This window comes from Eschrichtius robustus, chromosome 13, assembly GCF_028021215.1.
Source record: "Eschrichtius robustus isolate mEscRob2 chromosome 13, mEscRob2.pri, whole genome shotgun sequence".
Classification (NCBI taxonomy): Eukaryota; Metazoa; Chordata; class Mammalia; order Artiodactyla; family Eschrichtiidae; genus Eschrichtius; species Eschrichtius robustus.
In genome coordinates, this window is record NC_090836.1 from 17,804,847 (window position 1) to 17,826,874 (window position 22,028).

The 22,028-nt window shown below is 35.9% G+C and overlaps 1 protein-coding gene across 3 annotated transcripts in view; it reads right to left on the minus strand.

Moving 5' to 3' along the window:
* SLCO1A2 (solute carrier organic anion transporter family member 1A2) overlaps nt 1–22,028 on the minus strand; it is a 48,447-nt gene that overhangs the window by 19,492 nt on the left and 6,927 nt on the right. For 2 of the 3 annotated variants that reach the window (XM_068560667.1, XM_068560670.1), the window contains 8 exons: nt 21,579–21,711; nt 17,171–17,277; nt 14,177–14,323; nt 10,636–10,734; nt 9,848–10,066; nt 7,302–7,466; nt 5,770–5,965; nt 1,364–1,529 (listed from right to left, as the gene is read on the minus strand). In XM_068560667.1, coding sequence (XP_068416768.1) covers nt 1,364–1,529; nt 5,770–5,965; nt 7,302–7,466; nt 9,848–10,066; nt 10,636–10,734; nt 14,177–14,323; nt 17,171–17,277; nt 21,579–21,711 — 1,232 coding nt within the window. The remainder of the gene's footprint in view (nt 1–1,363; nt 1,530–5,769; nt 5,966–7,301; nt 7,467–9,847; nt 10,067–10,635; nt 10,735–14,176; nt 14,324–17,170; nt 17,278–21,578; nt 21,712–22,028) is intronic. The other variant, XM_068560668.1, reaches the window with a different exon arrangement.

Sequence of the window (22,028 nt, forward strand, 5' to 3'; positions counted from 1 at the left end):
TGTACTGTTGGTGGGAATGTAAATTGATACAGCCACTATGGAGAACAGTATGGAGGTTCCTTTAAAAACTAAAAATAGAACTACCAGACGACCCAGCAATCCCACTACTGGGCATATACCCTGAGAAAACCATAATTCAAAAAGAGTCATGTACCAAAATGTTCATTGCAGCTCTATTTACAATAGCCAGGACATGGAAGCAACCTAAGTGTCCATCGACAGATGAATGGATAAAGAAGATGTAGCACATATACACAATGGAATATTACTCAGCCATAAAAAGGAATGAAACTGAGTTATTTGCAGTGAGGTGGATGGACCTAGAGTCTGTCATACAAAGTGAATTAAGTCAGAAAGAGAAAAACAAATACCGTATGCTATCACATATATATGGAATCTAAGAGAAAAAAAAAAGATTCTGAAGAACCTAGGGGCAAGACAGGAATAAAGACACAGACCTACTAGAGAATGGACTTGAGGATAGGGGTAGGGGGAAGGGTAAGCAGGAACAAAGTGAGAGAGTGGCCTGGACATATATACACTACCAAACATAAAATAGATAGCTAGTGAGAAGCAGCCGCATAGCACAGGGAGATCTGCTTGGTGCTCTGTGACCACCTAGAGGGGTGGGATGGGGAGGGCGGGAAGGAAGGAGACGCAAGAGGGAAGAGATATGGGGACATATGTATATGTATAACTGATTCACTTTGTTATAAAGCAGAAACTAACACACCATTGTAAAGCAATTATACTCCAATAAAGATGTTTTAAATAAATAAATAAATAACCATTAAAAACGTTAGAATTTTGTATATGTTTTGACCCAGCAATAAAAAAATAGAAAAATTCAAAATTTGTATTTTATTTTGATTACCAACCAACATTATAAGTGACATTTTTTAGGCAAGAAAACATGCTCAATTCTATCTTCTTAAAAACCTGTCAGGATGTAAAAATACAGAAAGTGCATGTGTACATATACACAGGAAAAAAGGAAAAAAACCCAGCAAAGAGATTGACTGGTTAACTGAGAGCACAACTGCCTACTTTATCTCAGTCTAGAGTGTTTTTTTTTTCAGTCTAGAGTATTTTTAAATGAAATTAAGTAATAATGTCAACTGTTATGAAATTAAAGATCAGGGCTCAGACATGCAGAAGATTTCAAATAAGATCTAGGAAGTAAAAGATAAATTTAGTGAGCACATAGAAAGTAACTTATTTTTTCCATAAAAAATTTTAATTTGGTTTTGAGGAAAGACTTTAATTTTACTTTTGTCAAATATGGACCCGGTTCATCGTTGGAATGTGCCAATGCAGTGCATAAAATAAAAGTTCTGTATAAAAGGCCAATAAGATGTGTTACCATGTTTATTCCTGTTCCAGAGGATGTCTCACAACCTGCAAGACAAGCTGACATGTATGACAAACCATCGTTTCCACATACAGGGTCCCATATTTTAGTTGGACAGTTACAATCCATGTTGCAGTCAGCAAGGATGACATTTCCCACATGTAAATCTTGTTGCACTCTGAAATGATTTAAAATAATGCCATGGATATTGAAAGAATATTAGAGCATTTTCTTTTTCTTTTCATCTCAGTTCCCAATTATATTTCTTCTACTCCCCAAAATAGAAGCAGAAATCTGTCAACTGTCAATGTATGGCCTGGATACTATAACTCTGCAAGAAAATATACCTTACTTTGGTGACCACAGCCAGTTTTTCAATGATCTCTTTCAGGTAAACAAAAGCCAATAAACAAGCATTAACTGAGCACCTACTATACAGAAAGTATTTTTCCAGGTATTAATTAGAACTCAAAAATGAAGATGAACAAATCCCAGTGTTGGTCCACATGGTGGAAAATAACAAGAGAGATCATATTTTATAAAAACAATCTCAAGGGCTCAAAATCTGTAAGAGCAAAGTCTGTAAGTGCAATTTATAATGTATATAATACATTTAGCTCCAGAAACATAACTACTTGAGTAAACAAATACATTCTTCTAGTATAAAACGTGTTCAGTGATCATCAAGAAGACCAATTAGCAGCTATCTATAAACAAGACACCACTGTGAAAATCCCAGAACACAGTTGTAAGGCTGGAGCACCTCCTGAGCCACAGAGACCAAGAAGGATGACCTTAGAAGGATAACAGCAGCAGTAACACTCTGAGCAGATTGTCCCTCCCCCAGGCTAGTACAACACCACATCAAGACAGCCCCCCTAAGCCTATGGTTTCTCCAGTGGGAAAAGGAAGCCCAGTGCCCCCAGATTGTGGAATGCTTTCCAGGAGGCCCACTCAGATCTTTCTACAAGGGGATCACTGGGAGAATCTGTGGGGTTTGACCACTGGAGAAGGAGAGGGGGGCAGGACTTACAGCAACCAGCAGTCAGATCTTGGTAAACTGCATTCCTGCTTGCAACAGTGCCCAAGCAGGGATCCCAGCTAGTGCCTCTGCCCATCTGCAGAGCTGAGTGGTGACCCCATCTGGCCAGAGAGCTCGGTTGGCAGTTCTGCCTGATTTGGGTTCCCAGTCAATGGGCCACCCTGGCCATGGAGCTCCACCCAACTGTTAAGTATAGCCTCCAGTCCTACCCATCCAGAAAGCCTGGCCAGAGAGCCTGGGCAGCCACAGAGCCCATCCTACAGCCACAAAGACCCTGAATAGTCAAAGGAATCTTGAGAAAGAAGCATAAAGGTGTAAATATCACACTTCCTGGTTTCAAACCATATTACAAAGCTATTGTAATTAAAACAGTATGGTATTGGCATAAAAACAGTCACATAGATCAATGGAACAGAATAGAAAGCCCAGAAAAAAACCTATGCATGTATGTCAATTAATTTACAACAAAGGAGCCAGGAATACATACAATAGGGTTGGGAAACCCATTATTTCATAAATGGTGGCGGGAAAACCAGACATCCACGTGCAGAAGAATGAAACTGGATCCTTATCTTACACCATACACAAAAATCAACTCAAAGTGATCAAGATTTAAATTTAAGATCAGAAACCATGAAACTCCTAGAAGAAAACATAAAGGGTAAGCTCTTTGACTCCAGTATTGGCAATGATTTTTTTGGATTTGACAGCAAAAGCACAAGTAACAAAAGGAAAAATAAATGAGGGGGATGACGTCAAACTAAAAAGCTGCTGCACAGAAAGTGAAACCATCAACGAAATGAAAAGGCAACCTATGAAATGGGAGAAAATAGTTGCAAATCATATATCTGATAAGAGGTTAATTTCCAAAATATAAAGAACTCATACAACTCAATAACAAAAACCAAATGATCTAATTCAGAAATGGACAGAGGAACTGAATAGACATTTTTTCCAAAGAAGACATACAAACAGCCAAACCGGTAAATGAAAAGATGCTCAACATCACTAATTATCAGGGAAATGCAGATCAAAACCACAATGAGATATCACCTCATACCTATTAGGATGTTTAAGGGGATGTCTATTATCAAAAGGAAAGAGGTAACAAATGCTGGCAAGAATGTAGAGAAAAGGGAAACCTTGTGCACTTTTGGTGGGAATGTAAATTGATAGAGCCACCGTGGAAAACAGTATGGAGTGTCCTCAAGAAATTAAAAATAGAACTACCATATGATCCAGCAATTCCACTTCTGGGTATTTATCCAAAGGAATGAAAATAGACGATTGAAGAGATATCTCTATTCCCGCGTTCATTGAAGCATTATCCACAATAATAAGACATGGAAATAACCTATGTGTGCATTGACAGATGAATGGGTAAAGAAAATGTGGTATATGTATATATATACACACACACACACAAAATGGAATATCAACCACCATAGAAAAGAAGGAAATCCTGACATTTGCGACAATATAGATGAGCCTTGAGGGCTTTATGCAAAGTGAAGTAAGTCAGAAAGAGAAAGAAAAATGCTATATGATCTCACTTATTTGTGGAATCTAAAAAAACTGAACTCACGGAAACAGTAGATTGGTGGTTGCTGGGAGGTAGGAAAAGGAATGGGGAAACGTGGTCAAAGGGACAAGCTTGCAGAGACGGGGTGAATAAGTTCTGGGGATACGATGTACATCCTAGTGACTATGGTTAACAATGCTGTATGTTTTAAATTTCCCAAGAGAGTAGATCTTAAAAGTTACCACACACACACACACACACACACACGCAAAATTGTAAATATGTGAGGTGATGGATGTGTTAACTAACCTTATTGTGATAATCATTTTGCAACATATAATGTATCAAATCATCAGATTATACACCTTAAACCTACATGATTTTTTTGTCGATTATATCTCAATAAAACCAGGGAAAAAAAGTTTTTTAAAAAGGGTCTAACTCAGAGAAAGACAAATATCATATGATATCACTTAGGTGGAATCTAAACAAAATGATACAAATGAACTTATTTACAAAACAGAAACAGACTCACAGATGCAGAAAACAAATTTATGGTTACCAAAGTGGAAAGAAGGGAGGGATAAATTAGGAGTTTGAGATTAACAGATATACACTATAAGAAATAAATAGAATTATATAAAAAATGAATAGTTGATATAAAATAAACAACAAGAACTACTGTATAGCACAGGGAACTATATTCAATATCTTGTAATAACCTATAATGGAAAAGAATCTGAAAAGAATATATATATATTTATATATATGTGTGTGTGTAACTGAATCACTTTGCTGTACACCTGAAACTAACACATTGTAAATCAACTATACTTCAATTTAAAAACAGATCTAAAGGTCTAACAAGATTACTTTTCTTATGTTCAATGTAATATGATGAAAAGAACGCTAGCATGGGAGTCTGGAAACTGAATTAAAGTCCTGACTCATGACTAGATCATGCCTTTTTACATATTTGCTCTGGGAATCAGGATAATTGGAGATGGAGATAATCTTTAAGATTTTACCAATTTTAAATTCTATTCTTATATATTGATGGAGTTGAAGAGGTTTTCCATGACCTCCCTTTGTCATTTAATCTCTCTGAATCTCAATTCTTCATCTGTAAAATGAAAATAACAACAGCTATCTTAAATGGAATTTGCAAGACTCAAATAAGACAATATATAAAATTACTTTTATGATTATATATTTAATATTATTCCAATCGTATAGTCCTTGGTAATTTTAAAGGGACCATTTTAGGATGCTCTTCATTTCAACTCATCACTCCATTATCTAGATATGTCCTACAAATGACTTTTAAAAATTCATATCACTATGCAAAACCTTCCTGTGAACCCAGATAACCCTCAAAATGCAAATCTAAAACCATTCAACAACATAGATATACCTATACAAATAAAATATATAAATTTATATAAGCATCAATATATCATGTATTAGGATTCAGTTACGTTAAATTTAAGCCCATCGTGGAACCATATAAAGGTGATTGAGACTGTATAGTCAACTCTTAATTTTACCTGTTTATGGTTGTATAAAATATATGGATAACACATCCTAATACAACCTAAAACCATAACTAGTTTCTGTGATATTCATTTTACTATCTACTAGGATATCACAAAGACAAACACACACACACACACACACGCAATCATAAGCTCACTAACTCTGTGATATATACCCAACCTCTTTAATAAGATGGAGAAAGACCACAAATTCCTGCCATTAACTCCAATTAGCAAATAATCTGGTCATGAGTAATCACTGTAGAAAATATGTTATTAACTTTTGAAAGAGTATGACATTCATTAGAAAACAACATACCCTTCATAAGAGGTGGTTATGCCAGCAACTGAAGAATTATCACAGATCATGAGAAAACACAAAAAATAGAGAAGATACTCAATTAAGGATAACCAACATCCTATGTGGGCAGCTTGTATGACAGTAATCTTGAACTTCTTCATAATTAAACCACCAACTATATATCCAATGCATATTGGAGGTAAGTTATAAATACCTATAAATACAAGTAAAATATTATGTACAAAGTGACTTAGCAAAGGAAAAAATATGATAACACATTTATCTAATATGTCTCACATAAAAAACCATTTAGGTCCAACTCATAGTGAAGAAGACTAAATTAAATTTATCCCCACTTAGTTATGCATTACATACAGTGAGATTTTTAAATGCCCCACAACATCGAAATATATTTTAGAAGACTGTTATCATTGTCATTCATTTAATTAATAGCAGTAAGTTGTAAATTTCTTGTATGCAGGGATCATGGTCTATATCTCTTTTCTTAGGATCTAGGTAGAAGTGGCAAGTCAAAGTCTACCAGTCATTTATTGCTTTCCGTTCTTTCAGGTGGGATTATATATATAATGATTTGTATATAACATATACAGTATTATATAATCATACATAGAATGATTTGTATGATTCTGCAGCTTTTTATTCCCACTCTGATTGTTAAGAATTTGACTCAGCTCAAGGTATTTTAGAGGTACTTTGCTGAGCCTGTGATTGTCAAGTGTCTTTACATTTAATGTCTTGCTACTACTGACTAGCACTCTCCCTCCCCCAATCCTCCCCCCAAAAAAGGAAAAAGAAAGGGAAAAGACAGCCCTAGGTTTCATCTTTACAGTGCCAGGGTCTATTCACTGAATCACACTCTTGGGAGACCTTGTTTAATATCCATTCTCAAGTCCCATTCCAGAGAGTCTAATTTAGTATATTTGAGATAGGTCCCAGGTATCTGAACTTTTAACAAACACTCTAGGTGATGTGGGTACATGTAATCTGGAAATTCTCTTTTCAAAACAGTAAAAAAGATCCCAGGAAAAACTCAGGGTGGAGTAGAACCACCGAGGTTAGTGTGGTTGCAGGAAAATCAGAATGTATGGGCTGCAGAGACATCTCAAAACACCAGGGGAGCCAGGGAACTAAGTTAGAAACCACAGAATTCATGAATTGGAGCCAAAAAAGTAAAACCTGGATGTGAAACAAAATTCCTGATGAGTTAACTCTGTCTTCCTTTTTACATAAATGAATTACCAATCTGAAAATTGTATCTAACTTGTACGTTCCCTAAACTTTCCACAAATATTTCAAATTTGCATTCTGACTACAAAAAGAGCCAAAGAAAGAAGAAAACCAGGATTTTCTGGCTTCTTCCCTTCCTTACCCTCTCTTGATTTCCCTGGAGAGCAGACGGGGGGAGATTACCAGAGGCAAAAAATATCCTAGCAGATTTCAACTGAGGAGTTTCCTAGACCCATCATCACACTGTTCACCATTTCATGGGGAAAAAAGTGGGCTACAATTGCAGAGAAGAACAAACATACCAATGAGAAAGATTGCATCTGAAGCTGATTTTCCATAGTGCTGTTCCAGATATTTAGGCATGAAGGAGATCATATTTACAAACGCATTGAATTGCAGCACACTTATTAGTATGAAAAGCATGTAAACTGGGTTGCACAAAAGACTTTTCATGAATGGTAAAAAATCTGAAAGGAAAGGATGACAGCAGTGTCACACAAACTTGGCTTTGCATTTTATGATTGACTTTTTCTGAAACATCAACCTCCCCTCTAAAGTATGTTTTTCTGTTTTATAATGCACATGTGTTTCTTGATTCTTTTTGCCCCTTGAAAGCTAAAGTTGTATCACTGTTTTGGTAGCTTCTGCAAGACAGTGAGGCAGCTGAGGGGGAAGGGATCAGAACACAGTCGTTTTGCCTTCACTAAGTTACTAACATGTCTTACGGAAAAAGTATAACTATTACATGACAAAAATATTGTCCGAGTTCACACCATTTCTTTCTTATCCTTCTCTTTTACTTGTACTAATATCCTCTCTTCTCTAGAGATCATCTAGAATGAAAGATTCTTGCTCTCCTGTTCTGTCCTCTAAAGTCAGGAAGGAAATCAATTTGATAAAGAAGTTCACACTCAAATATTGATTAATCATTCCTGAACATTTAAAATGTAGTTAGATGTGGAAATTCATGACATATAAATTTTCTCAAGTACTAGGCATGTCTTTGCTTCTAACGGTTCACAGTCTTTTAAAATACCAACCCCCAGGTCTCGCTCCCTGAGATCCTGATTCATTTGCTATATACTAAAGACCATGTAAATGAGTTAACCGAAATGTTTTCCTGTTTGTGTGGACAGACAAAGCTCAGAGCCAAATTTGCGGCCAGCTCTAGCAAATGTTCTAGGTCTCCATTTCGGGTCAAAGTCTCACTTATAGTTTCTTTTCACTTTTCCTATCTTCATGTTCTCTGTCTTGATTTCCTTACTTATTGTGTATTATCCTGGTTTGCTTAATAAACAGCCTAAAATCCAACTAGCAAAGTATCAATCAGTAAACAACTTGGAAGAGGAGGAAGCATAGTTTAATGCAAAGAAATGAATTCTAGTTGTAGAATTCATATGTATGAATAAAGTACATGGCAGAGAAGTGACTTGTGTTCACAGCTCTTTGGAGCTTTTGAAGTCACGCATGTTTGTTTACATACTGTCCTAATAGATGAGTCTCAGTAGTTTCAATTTCTTTTCTAGATGTCATATACTGAGTTAAGCCCTTTCCTAGTTTATCTTGCAGACTATAAATGATATTCTGTGTTAAAATTCTCTACCGGTCCATACCGGCCCTTTGAGAAGAGTTGTGAATACAATCGTAAGGACTCTGAGAATTTGTAAGATTCTGAATTGGCTCCTAATGATATGAGAAGTATTAAATTATGTTCAATTGTGGTTTAAGTGAATTTGTAACTGCTAAAAATTCTGTGCAAATTGATATTATAATTTACGGGTGATGGTTGAAGTGGCAACATCAACAATAATAATACTAATACTAGTAAGCAGTAATAATAGTAATATGTGTCAGAACTCCTTTTACCTTCGCCCAACAACTTTATAATAATAAATACTATTTTATCCCCATCTTTGAGGTAAGGAAACTAAGCCCCCCATCACCTTCCAAATGGACACTCTTTAAGAATTCCAAGGCCCAGGCCATACCTTATACTAATTAAATCAGACCTCTGGGTAATACTACAAAATTTCCATGCATCAGTAATTTAAAAAATTCCCTAGGTGATTCCAATATGTGGCCAAGTTTGAGAACGAGTATTCTTGAATACTATACATAGATTACCTTACTTAGTTTCCCATAGATACACCTTCTGTAAATTATGCTTTGAGCTTTTATTGAGGATCTATACCAAAAAAAAAAAAACCTGTTACATGAAATATGCTCCTGAATTTGCTGGAAAACAACTCTGTGACTCAATAGTACCTGTATTGTACATCACATAATTTTTTTCTTTTTTTACAACTTGTTACTTGGGCAACAATTTCTCTTTAAGAATTGTTATCCTTTCCACTCTCAAATATAGATAATTATATGACCTATAATTGAGGTGCTTTTTTTCTTTTCTGCCTTAACTTCCAAGAAGCTCACAGCTCAGCTAATACTTTTGGTTTCAGACCTATATGGTATTTATTTGGATTAGCGTATATTTTTTCCTCCTTTTGTTCTTGGTTTGAGTTTCTTTTTTAATTAGACCTATGCTCTCTGTAAAATAGATTTTTTAAGGCAGATGGGACCTAATTTCTTTCTTTCTTTATTTATTGAGTACCCAGATTGACATAAAATTTCATATAAATGCTGATCTAAGTCAGGTTCTAAACTATATCATTCACTCCCAGGTGGTAGCATGGGAAAACATTATTGTAGTAGCACAGCTAGACATTATTGACTGCTGACTGCCAGTGACAAATTGTTTTAACTCAACCTAGCATATTGTAATAGACTAAGATACAGACACGACTACAGAAAATAGAAAGTAAATTGTAAAATATAAAATGTTTATATTTGCCTTTAGTGATTCCAGCCCTTTTCTTCCTGACTTCGCTTTGTTTCTCTTCTTTGTCATTTTTAACGATCTCAGCAATATCCTCTAGTCCTTCCTTTGGAAGCGTTTTGGGCAAAACAAAAAAAGGAATGGCAGTAAACACATTCACTCCTGCACAAACCAAAAAGCCAAACCACCATGCACCAACCCAACGAGTATCAGTGGGAGTTATGGTCAGATCATCTGTAAAGAGATATACACATTTTTTATTAGCTTGAGTCATTATTTCCTTTATGAACTATAGAAAATTATTACAATTATAATTGTCAGGTTCTATCCATGTACAGAATTTGCATATAATTCAGACATTGATAAAACTTGTCTGACAATATGCGGTGTTACAATACTGTCTAGCAATAAGCTAGTTTGACTATCTGTCCTATCATGTAAGGAATTTATAAATAGGTACATATTAAAGAGCTATAAGTTCTATTTCGTTATCCTCAAATGATTGCTTGATTTAAAAAAAATTCAAACCTATGTGCTTAAATCTTTTGAAAACAAGAAATATGATTAGTGTAGTAGAAAGAGCACTGGATTTTGAGTCAGAAGATCAGCACTGTATCTTGCTCTCCTGCTCACTGGTTTGAAATATTGAAAATTATTTAAACTCCTCAACTTCAATTTGGTCACCTGGAAAGTGGAGAGTCTATCTAACTGAGGGTCAGGTAAAGCAACAATTAAATGTGATAACCTACCCAATGATGCTTTGTGTACTCTGGACACTGTATAAATAGATTTTATGGAGTTACCTGTGTTCACCGATCCAGTGTCAACATAAACATTTGCACAGAATGACGCTAACGAAAGTCCAATCAAAGGACCAATGATAGCTCCTGTTTCTATAAACCCTAAAAATAAAGGAAAATATAAAGTTATACACCCACATAAAGCGTTCTAATCCCATGAAGAGTCTGAAGATTGAATTGTTTTTACCTTAGATATTTTTGCCTTATGTGTTCAATCTGTAGGAAAATTAAACTTGGTGTACGTATAAGTAACAAGGATGTTTGTTTAAATGTTGAAAAAGGAGCCTCCTAATTTGAAGCCACTTTCTTTAAGCCTCCAAATTCTCTTTCACACTCGGTTACAGGTAAAGATCTGCAGCTGGAAACGACTGGCTGCAGCAGGGTGACCATATTGTGTGCAAACGCCCTTCTCCAAGATGAAAATATTCCTTTTCCCTTATGAAAGACTAACTTACTTAAGATTATCAGTGTGTATGTATGACTTCATTCCTTAATAATAATTTTGAAATAAAACTAAGGAAATGGGAATCTTTAAATTCTGTGACAGCATATCTCCACAATCTCAACTTGACCTGATAAATTGCTAAGGCAAAGGTGAGATTAGTGGGACTGTCCCCATTATGATTCAAAACCAGTTTCTCTTGTGGTATTAGAGACTGGTTAAAGTGATGGCCTTTTTCGGTGAGTTTTGTTGTGTCTTGTGAGTAAACTATTACTGTGCCCGATATTGGAATAGAATTATCACTACTGTATCATGGGTGGATATTTTGATTCTATGGTTCCTTCAGTATTACAGCTGGGATCTTTCTATTGAGAAAGTCACAGTATAGAGCAAAATTCTTTTGTTGCCTTCCACAGTCATATTTTTGGAGGATTTTAAAAGAAATACTATGTTATGATAAATATCTTGTGGCATATTCCTCAGAAAAGCTTCACTCCCAAATCTACCACTTGAAACTTCCTTTGGCTCTGTCCTCACTTTTATTGATACTTCTCTTCCCCGTTACCGTCGTCTCCTTTCTTACCCTCCACCTTCTTATCTTGCATTTCCATCAGTCCCCTCCATCCTCACTTGACTTTTTACTCCTCTGGACCATTATCATCAGCTATCTCATGATTTGTCTACAATTCTGAGTCTATGCTGAGCCCTCCCTGCTTACTGAAAATCCAGGCTCGAGCTTTTTCAACTTTCTTCCTCTTTACTTCAAAATATGTCTTCACGGATTGCCTCTGCCTTCTCCATGGTTTATGGGCTAGTCCACCTTGTACACACCTGACTGCTTGACACTAATCCTTTCAAAACTTTTGTTTAATTTCATTGAAGTATAGTTGATTTACAATGTTGTGTTAATTTCTTCTGTACAGCAAAGTGTTATATATATATATATATATATATATATATATATATATATATATATATATATATATATATATATATATTCTTTTCCACGATGGTTTGTCACAGGATATTGAATATGGTTCCCTGTGCTACACAGTAGGACCTTGTTGTTTATCCATTCTGTATAAATAGTTTGCCTCTGCTCATTTCAAACTCCCAATCCATCCCTCCCCTACACCTCCTCCCCCTTGGCAACCACAAGTCTGTTCTCTATGTCTGTGAGACACTAACCCTTTCTATCTTCTCTGAGGTCTTGCTCAACCAAACACTCCCTCTTGTGTATTTGTTCAGTCTCCCCCACATCCAGTGACTGGTACAATTTCTCAAATTCACCCTGATTTCTTTCCTGTCATTATACTCTGCCTCTACTTTACTCAAATCCGTTCACGTTCTACTCAAAATACTCGCAGGTAGCCTCAGTGATCTCTTGGCCACTTACCAGTGGTCTTCATCTTCTTAATTGGTCAACTTTCTTTGGACATTTTCCTCTGAAGACTTACAAAACTATACATTCATTTATTGTCTTAGTCTTGTCCCTTATGACTACCCCTTCTTGGAGTTTTCTTCCTCTTACTCTATTCACTTAAGTAGAAGCATTCCCTAGTATTTTATCCTAGGGCCCCTCACTATGTAGCATCTGACCTCCTACGGCAACCTCATTTCTCCCTCTTGATTTTATTATTTGTCTCTGTATAGGTGTTTCTCAAATTTTATGTCTAGCTTTTATGTTCTCTCCTAAACTCCAGAGCCATACATGGAACTGTTTTCTTGATGTATAGCTAATTGACTTATAATTATTTAATTATACATGGATTATTAATTATTAATAATTATTACTGCAATTTTCAAATTTAATTATACACATATTTATCAGATTTTATTGATTTATAATTATGTAGTTATTTACATACTAAACTTTATATGGATAATGTCTTATTCATCTTAATACATGTAGAGATTATCCATTGCTTCTGCATTATACACCCTGATATTTGTTGAAAAAAGAAATACATGTTTTAACAAGGTGTTTGTTAATTTATTGCAGGTGAGCATTCTGTAACCTTTCAATATAAGTATGTGAATGGATTTCAAAGACTGAATAGAAAAACACTGAAAAAGATTATTGCAAAATCAGTGAGTCATCAAAATCACCCAAAGTTGCTTGGGATAATCGTTCCTAAATATTTTAATCTCCTCATTACATGTAGCTCTGTTACTATCTTCTCTCACCCACTTTGACTTTTCTGGTTTTAAAAAGATATTTCTACTTTAACAGAAAAAATGTCCCTGTACTCAAAGTTATGATTTTATAACCAACAACAGATGGAGTAACTAAGGAATATAAGCAAGTTATGCATAATAAATTAAGAATATTCAGGAGATTGTAAGACAATATACAAGGTGGATCTTAAGTTGCCTATTGTGGGAGATACTGACAGATGTTAGAAAATGAATTTTCAGGAAACATAACCAAAATTATGAAGACAGATATTTGCAAAAAATATGAAACAGCCTGGCTATTATAAAGAAATTGTGATAAAGAGAAACGATGTAGGAAACTAAATAGATAAACTGAGTGCAGAGCTAGTAATAAGTGGAGAGCTCATATTTAATAGATAAAGAGTCAGTATGTTTCATCAACATGAAAGAGAAGACATTTAAAATAGTTAAGAAAAATTATACTGCAAGAATTTTTATAAGAAATTGATTATAAATACTACAGATAAAATGACCAATATAGAAGTTATAATAACCTATACATGAAGTGATGAAGACCTGAACAAAAATAGAAGTAATGAAAATAGTGAGAAAGGTTTTGAATATGAGACATTTTGGATAAAACATTGCTAAATCTCTTAACAGATTGGGTATAGAGTGGTGCCCAGCAAATGGAGGAGTCAAATAGGACTCCAGGGGCACTAGATTAATGGCATTTTCAATAGTAAAAAAGCAGATTTAGCAAAGTGGCTTATTTGGAGTTAGCCCATAATTGCTCCATTCAACAAACTTTAAATGATGGCCAGTTGTGCCAAAGCACTCTGTTCATCATTCTGGAAATCACTAAGCATCCAAATAAATAACTAATATCCATGCTCAAGGAGCTTACTGTCCTGAAAAGAGGCTAAGGCAGATTTTCCAACTCACCAATATATAAAGGAGAGTTTTCAGATTTGGCAAAATCCTCTATGTAGGAAATACCCAAAGGCATGATGGGAGTTTCACCAATTCCACGTATAATATTTCCAACTAGTACATACACCCACATTAATGATTTAACTTCCTTCACACACTCTGCATTAAAAGAAAAAAAGACATTACATTAGTGTTTTGGTAGTGAAATATTAGCAATACTCAATTCTAAGTTTTTGGTAAGTAAGCATTTCACAGTTCTTATGTGACCATGGCACCTTGCCAACAATTTACTATGCCAACGATGACTCATGGGCCATCCCTCTTGCACTTTCTGACAGAGTACTTAGGTATGGCCAACAATAAGTGGTACGCTGGAGCCAGTTCCTACTGGCTGGGGAGAGATGAGAATATACATCTCTTCCCAATTCAGTATTTAGTGATAACATGCCGGTAGTTTGATGAGAGTATTTACACCACAGAAATTGACAAACACTAAAAATCAAGGCTTTTTTTTTCCCTCCAGAGAGTTAGTTTACCAGCAACTACTAAACTTAGCTGTTATAAGTGCTACCCAATATATATACTAACTTTGAGGAGAGGAAAAAACACAAATATCTCTCCCTAGAATTGAGACTATATTTATAAGATTTACGTAAGAGGCTCACTGAGTTTTGAATTCTCTACAGTTCTAATTACTTTATAGAAATGAAAAATATTTAACTGAGTAGTAATCACATTTTCTCTATAGAGCCCACTGTATACTGTGTTCACCAAATAACTTCTTTTTAAATTGAAGTACAGTGACTTAACAATACTATATTAGTTTCAGGTGTACAACATAGTAATTTGATATTTTTATAGATTATACTCCATATAAAGTTATTATAAAACATTGGCAACATTCTCTGCGTTGTACATTACATCCTTTTATTTATTTTATACCTAGTAGTTTGTACCTCTTAATCCCCTCCTCCTATTTTCCCCCTCCTCCCACCCTTCTCCCTACTGGTAATCACTAGTTTGTTCTCTGCATATATAAGTCTGTTTCTGTTCTGTTATATTCATTCATTTGTTTCATTTTTTAGATTCAGCATATAAGTCAAAACATACAGTATTTCTCTTTTTCTCACTTATTTCACTAAACATAATACCCTCCAGGTCCATCCATGTTGTTGCAAATGGCAAAATTTCATTCTTGTCTGCGGCTGAGTAATATATTCCACTGTGTATGTATTCACCATGTCTTCTTTATCCATTCACCTGTTGATGCACACTTAGGTTGCCTCCATATCTTGGCTATTGTAGATAATGCTACTATGAACATTGGGGCGCATGTATCTTTTTGAATTAGTGTTTTTGTTTTTTTCGGATATGTATATATATATCCAGGAGTAGAATTGCTAGATCCTATGGTAGTTCTATTTTTAATCTTTTGAGGAGCCTCCATACTGTTTTTCATAGTGGCTGCACCAATTTAGATTCCCATCAGCAGCGTACAAGTGTTCCCTTTTCTCCACATCCTCACCAATATTTGTTATTTGTTACCTTTTTAAGGCCAGCCATTCTGGCAGGTGTAAGATAATATCTCATTGTGGTTTTTGATTTGCATTTTCCCGATGATTAGTAAACTGTGCCACCCACAGATGTGAGGGTCCTGAACACAGCTGAGTCTCAAAATTTCTTGTGAGGCTATCTCTCAGTCATTCCCAGTCCAGAAAATCATAGTCTCCGTTGCTGGGTATTCCTATTTTTATCTATGATGAGCACAATGTTTATGTCTATAGATCATAAGCAAACTCCGGGTTTCCTCTAGGGCAAAACTGAGAATATCAGGTGGTTAAGGAATCAACACACTTCCCTGGAGATACACCCAACTGGGAAGGTTTTGTTTATCTACTACAATGCACATTAGGAAAAATAGGAAACAGGACCTGAGTCATTCTTTGGCAAAAGCCAACTCAAGGAGAGAACGTGGGCTATTGCTGATGTCACTGTTTTCTTTTGTTTCCCCAGGGGGTTCCTTTGATTTAGAGTTTCTGAGACAGCTATTCTTATACTCATTTGAACTATTTTGATTCCCTCTTATTCCATGCTGGCAGTGAAATTCCCAGCCTAAGGAACCACTGTAACTTCCACTGATATGAATACAGCCTGAAAATGTGCCCATCACAGGGAAAGAAGTTCTGGTCTGAGGTAAATTAACAGGGTCACCTATAGACTAAGTATCACCAGATTACACAGGTCCTTTAGCACATGAAGGGGCAGAGGCAGGTATGTTGGTGCCTGGGACTGCAAGAACCTGGAAGAAACACCATTATTGTACACTATCGCGCTGGATTAGGAAGTAGTCTCTGGAAAAGAGGGACAACTGGGCAAAAAAGACAAGTTCCTAGTTAAGTAGAAAGGGACTAGAGTATTCAGAACTATAGCATACTTGCCTGTTTTCTCTGCTATAGAATATCAATAATATAATATAATATAATATAATATAATATATAATATAATATAAATATAAATATATAATATATATATTTATATATATTATATATAAATATATATATAATATAAAAATAAATATAAAATAATATAATATAATATAATAATATAACACAAATCTTTTGAACTTTGTTTCTACCTCTGTTTCCTATTTAGATAATTGTATAGACCAAATCATCAGTATAAACCCTTCCTTCTAAGATGTTTTCCTCTAAGGAATTAATTTTACAGTGGCCCTTGGATGGATGCCTTTGACTGATTTTTAAATAACCATTTTAAAGAACAGACAAGGCAGTCTTAATAGGTCTCTTCAAATATAAGAGGCATAACATTTTCTATTGTTAGCCATTCCTATTCTCCTCCGTGATCCCCTCTAAAATCCTTTAGAGGGGAAAAAATATCTTTTTGTTCCTCTACCTTACTTAACCAAACCCAATAACTCATTCAAAGACCCTCCACAGAAAGTGTTCAGTTACAAATTAACTAAAGTAATAAAATGAAGCGGACAACCTGATGGATCTTCTGTTGGTTTGAAAATCTGGGTTCCGTTTTCCATACACAAGAAACTGTTTGAGGACAAATTACCAGACACTGAAACTGTAGATTCATGTTCGTATCTGTATGAACACAGGGAAAACACATTTGTGTTAAGGAGCCAATGAGGACAACGTGAGCATTGTGAAGGTGCTCCTGCTTCACTTAAGATACAACATCCAAACCCAGGAAAGCAGATGTCTTTTCATCTTTGCCACCCAATCATCATAGATTGCTATCATCAAAAAGAACTTGCCACTCACGAAAATGTGCAATTCATTGACAGCCAGCTTTCAATTATCTGCATGTGTATGGTCTATCCTTTAGATTACCTAACATCAACGCTTGTGGTTTTTAGGTGATCATTTCCTGGAAATAATTACTGTGGACAAGGAACAAAAAGGAAGAAAAATAAGAGACTCTAAGAAGCATAATAAAGAAGATAAAGCTTTGGGGGGAAAAACAAAACAAGTTTCCAACTTTGGATTCTCTGAGGTTTGCTCGTAAAAAACATACCCCACTTTCTGAGAATTCAAACAATAATCCCTTCATGCATTCATCACTCCCCAAGAAAAACAAAACATTTGCCCATCATAATGAGAGATCTTTGGAGATTCACACACTGTGACAGTGCAATGTAATGAGTTTTTCTCTTCTCATAAGAACAAAAGGGTTAATACACTGTGACTATATTATCTTAGGCAAATTACCACAAGATCCCATGCCCTTTCTCAGAAAGTAAATTATAAGCCGCAATAATGGAAGAAAATATGTCCAGCTAAGTCTCTCTTTGTTAGAAATTATGCTGGACTGGTTTCTATATTTCTAGTAGATAAGAGAAATCCAAAAACAAAAAAAAACAAAACACACACACACACACACACACACACACACACACACAGAAACAACCTTGCCCTTAATGAGCTAAAGAGTGCTATGCTTGTATGTCACTGACAGTTCTGATTTCTATGCTATAGAACATAATAAAAAGGGTCAAAATGCCTTCTCCTTTGAACAATTGTCCAGTCATGGTCACAGAGAGGCTGCGAACTGTGGGCAAAGGCTTCTGTCTCCATACCCATGATCCCATGAGACTTGCCAGCTTCAGACAAAAAAAAATAACACCTTTGGCAGAGAGTGGAAAGAAATGTAAATAATAGCTGAATATTACTTGATGTTGTCTTGGACAGGCTAGGAACTAAAAGGACGGTGAAAACTCTTTGCCTGAAAACTTCTGATCCCTTCAGAAATACCTGAGAAGATAACATATCATTTTCATTTAACTTATCCACTAAAACCCAATAACTCATTCAAAGTTCATTCATCCCCAAAACTTCAGCAAAATGACAGTTGATGGATTATAAAATAGTAAAGGAAAAGGCCTAATGCCACAAGGATAAAGAAAATGGAAGATTTGACAAGGAGAAACAGATTTTGGAAATTCGACAAAAAAGATAAAGATTTTGAAAATGGGAAAGCAGATGAGTGGTCACTGAACTAGAAAATATGAGAAACACAAGCCTAAGTAAGTGCCTGCAGGGGAGCAACCAAACATGTGCCACATATCCCTGGAAAGTTTCAGGCAGGATACAAGATACTTCTAAAGGCAGGAGTGGGTATGATCCAAAAAATCAGAGGATTGGTTTAAGGTGTGTATAAGGAGCAGTAAAACCCTTATAATAGACACCCTCCACCATCCCAATGAACATGGCCTTAGACTGCAGAGAGTCAAAACAAGCACATTGGGCTTCCCTGGTGGTGCAGTGGTTGAGAGTCTGCCTGCCAATGCAGAGGACACGGGTTCGAGCCCTGGTCTGGGAGGATCCCACATGCCGCGGAGCAACTAGGCCCGTGAGCCACAACTACTGAGCCTGCGCGTCTGGAGCCTGTGCTCCGCAACAAGAGAGGCCGCGATAGTGAGAGGTCCGCGCACCGCGATGAAGAGTGGCCCCCGCTTGCCACAGCTAGAGAAAGCCCTCACACAGAAACGAAGACCCAACACAGCCAAAAATAAATAAATTAAAAAAAAAAAACAAGCACATTGAGGATAGGAGGCCATACTAAAAACTGGGGATATTAAGTAAAAGAAAAATCTACATACTGATAAAAGAGACTCCCACCTGGCTGGTAGCCAAGCTGCCATGTCTCAGGCAACAGATTGAAGAATCCCTGCCTGAGTTAACTGACAAGTTATGGACAGTTCTGAGCCATCTCTAAAACATCCAGTCCCTGTGCTGTGAAGAAGTCCTCCAACAACCAAGTCCTACACATGTACCACAGAACTTCTGGTTAGCTTGTTGTTGCTATTCCTCTCTCTCAAATATGAGTAGCTAACCAAGGACCACCAGATATATGAAGGAAGCCTATAACATAAAGACAAAGACAAAACAAATAAAAAACTGTACACTTGAAAGAGACAGAGACATGAAGACAGATGAAGAAAATGTAGATGGAAAAGACATTGCATTCTTAAAATAAGAGCAAGATGTTTCTTAAAAAGATACATTCAAAGAACAAGAGTCCTTAAAACTTAAAAATATGATAGCAAAAGTTAGAAATCCATTCAAAGGTTTGGAAGATAAAGAAATCTCCCCCAGGGACTTTCCTAGCAGCCCAGTGGTTAAGACTTTGCTTTCCAATGCAGGGGGTGCAGGTTCGATCCCTGGTTGGGGAGCTAAGATCCCACATGCCTCGCAGCCAAAAAAAAAAACAGAAAACTAAAACAGAAGCAATATTGTAACAAATTCAATAAAAGACTTTAGAAATGGTCCACATCAAAAAAAAAAAAAATCTTTAAAAATCTCCCCTAAAAGTAACAAGAAGGCAAAGAGATAGAAAGTTGGAGAGAAAAGGTGAGAAAACTATAAGCTTAACTCAGGATGTAACAATATTCAAGAACAAGTAGAAGTTCTAGAAGGAGAAAGTAGAGGGGTGGAAGAAGGGGGGATATTATCAAAGAAACAATACAGGCAACTTTTACAAATGTCCAGATTGAAGGCACCTAGCACGATAAAGGAAAATCATTTATACCAACATGATTATCATGAATTCAAATTCTGGAGTTTAAGGGAAAATCCCAACAGCTCCTAGAGAAAAGAAACTGGTCACAGGGGTTAGAATGGTATAGGATTCTCAAGAGTTAACACTGGAAACTAGAAAGTCTTGGAAATGATGTCTTCAAAATCCCTAGAGAAAAAACTTCAAACCAGAATTTTATACCAGCCAAACTGTCACCAAGTGTGGGAGTAGAATAGGAATATTTCCCAATGTTTAAGGTCTTAAAATTATTACTTTCCTTGCACACTTTCTCAGAAACCTATTAGATGACATTTTCCACAAAAAAAGTAAGAATGAAAAGGAAAGGAGAAGATATTACTACCCAGGAAGTGAGTAACTGAATGGAAGAAAGAGGCAGGACAAATTCCCAAGGAGAATGGTGAGTGAAAATTTCAAGGAAGCAGCCATGCGGCTGGCCTGGAGAGTTCCCAGTTCAGATTGCAGATGGAAAATTGATGATGACAGGAGAGGTATCTCAAAGACAAAAATGAAACCCTCTGATATGTATGAATATATTGAGAAGACGTTGTCCTACCGGTAAAGAATTTGGTGATGATTCGTGAGAAATAAAAAGAAAATGAATCAAACATAAAATGAGGCAATTATTAAATCCAGGGAAAATAAAAAGTGATATAAGAAAGGGAAAATAACAGCATGGTTCAGCTGAAATATGAAAAATATTTACATAGTCACACACATGGAATAGTGAGCATGATTTTATAGTAGGAAGTCAATATGTATATTACATAACATTAAAGTATCAAAAACTAAAAGGATAAACATTTACTTAGAAATATGGAAGCAAATAGAAGAAGAAAGAGCTAAAAGAGTCGGGAGTGGTTGCCTCTGGAGAGGAGTAACGTGAGCAATGTTGAAGGGGTGGGGGACAATGCTTTTTTCAACATAATTTTACTTTTCACAATTTTGCACACATATTACTTTGGTAAAAATTTAAAATGAAAATCAACCTTCAGACTGGTCTATCCTTTGGTGACCCATAATTAAACAGAAGCTCAACTGTAATTAGAAGTGTCTAAATAGTCCCTAGAAAGGAGTAATCCCAAATCTTGCCAGGTCCTAAGAATCTTTTCATCAGACTCAACTCCATAAAAGAGTTGTCCCAAATCTCTGTTTCATAAATGGACATGTAAGTGGAAGCCAGGCAGCCAAGAGCACAAAACAGGCGGGTGGAACAGAATCTGAACCTTGCAGTTTCTATTACAGTGCTCTGGGTCTTTAGGGGCATTGTTCCTAGAAAGAAATCCAAGCTTATTTCCTGCAGCTGAAAGTTGCCCCTGAAAAAGTCATCAGAAACTGCAGTACTTACCGGTCCATGAGGAAATGAGGTAGTGATTGTAAGAAACACCCTAGGCCCATAACCACACATCCGACACCAATCATTATAGGTCTGTGCAGTTTAGTTCCAAAATAACTCACAAATATAATCAACAAAAGATTTCCTAGAAAAAATTGATGTGAAAAATGAATATTTCAATTAGTATGAACAAAGTCTAAATTAACAGCCTCACCCAATCATTGACTATCCAGCATTTATTGTATAATAAATATCTGAAATACTGGGATTGGTGCTAGGGATGCATGAAATAATAAATGAATAGGACACAACCCGTGCCCTGAGGGAAGGCTCTGTTTCACAATGTCTTTTAACCGAGGTTCTTGACCTGCTGTCTATAAACCCCAAAGGAGTCCATGGATAGAAATCAGGTGTTCCATGAACTTGAGTGAGAAAAAAAATTACATCTTTATTTTCAGTAAC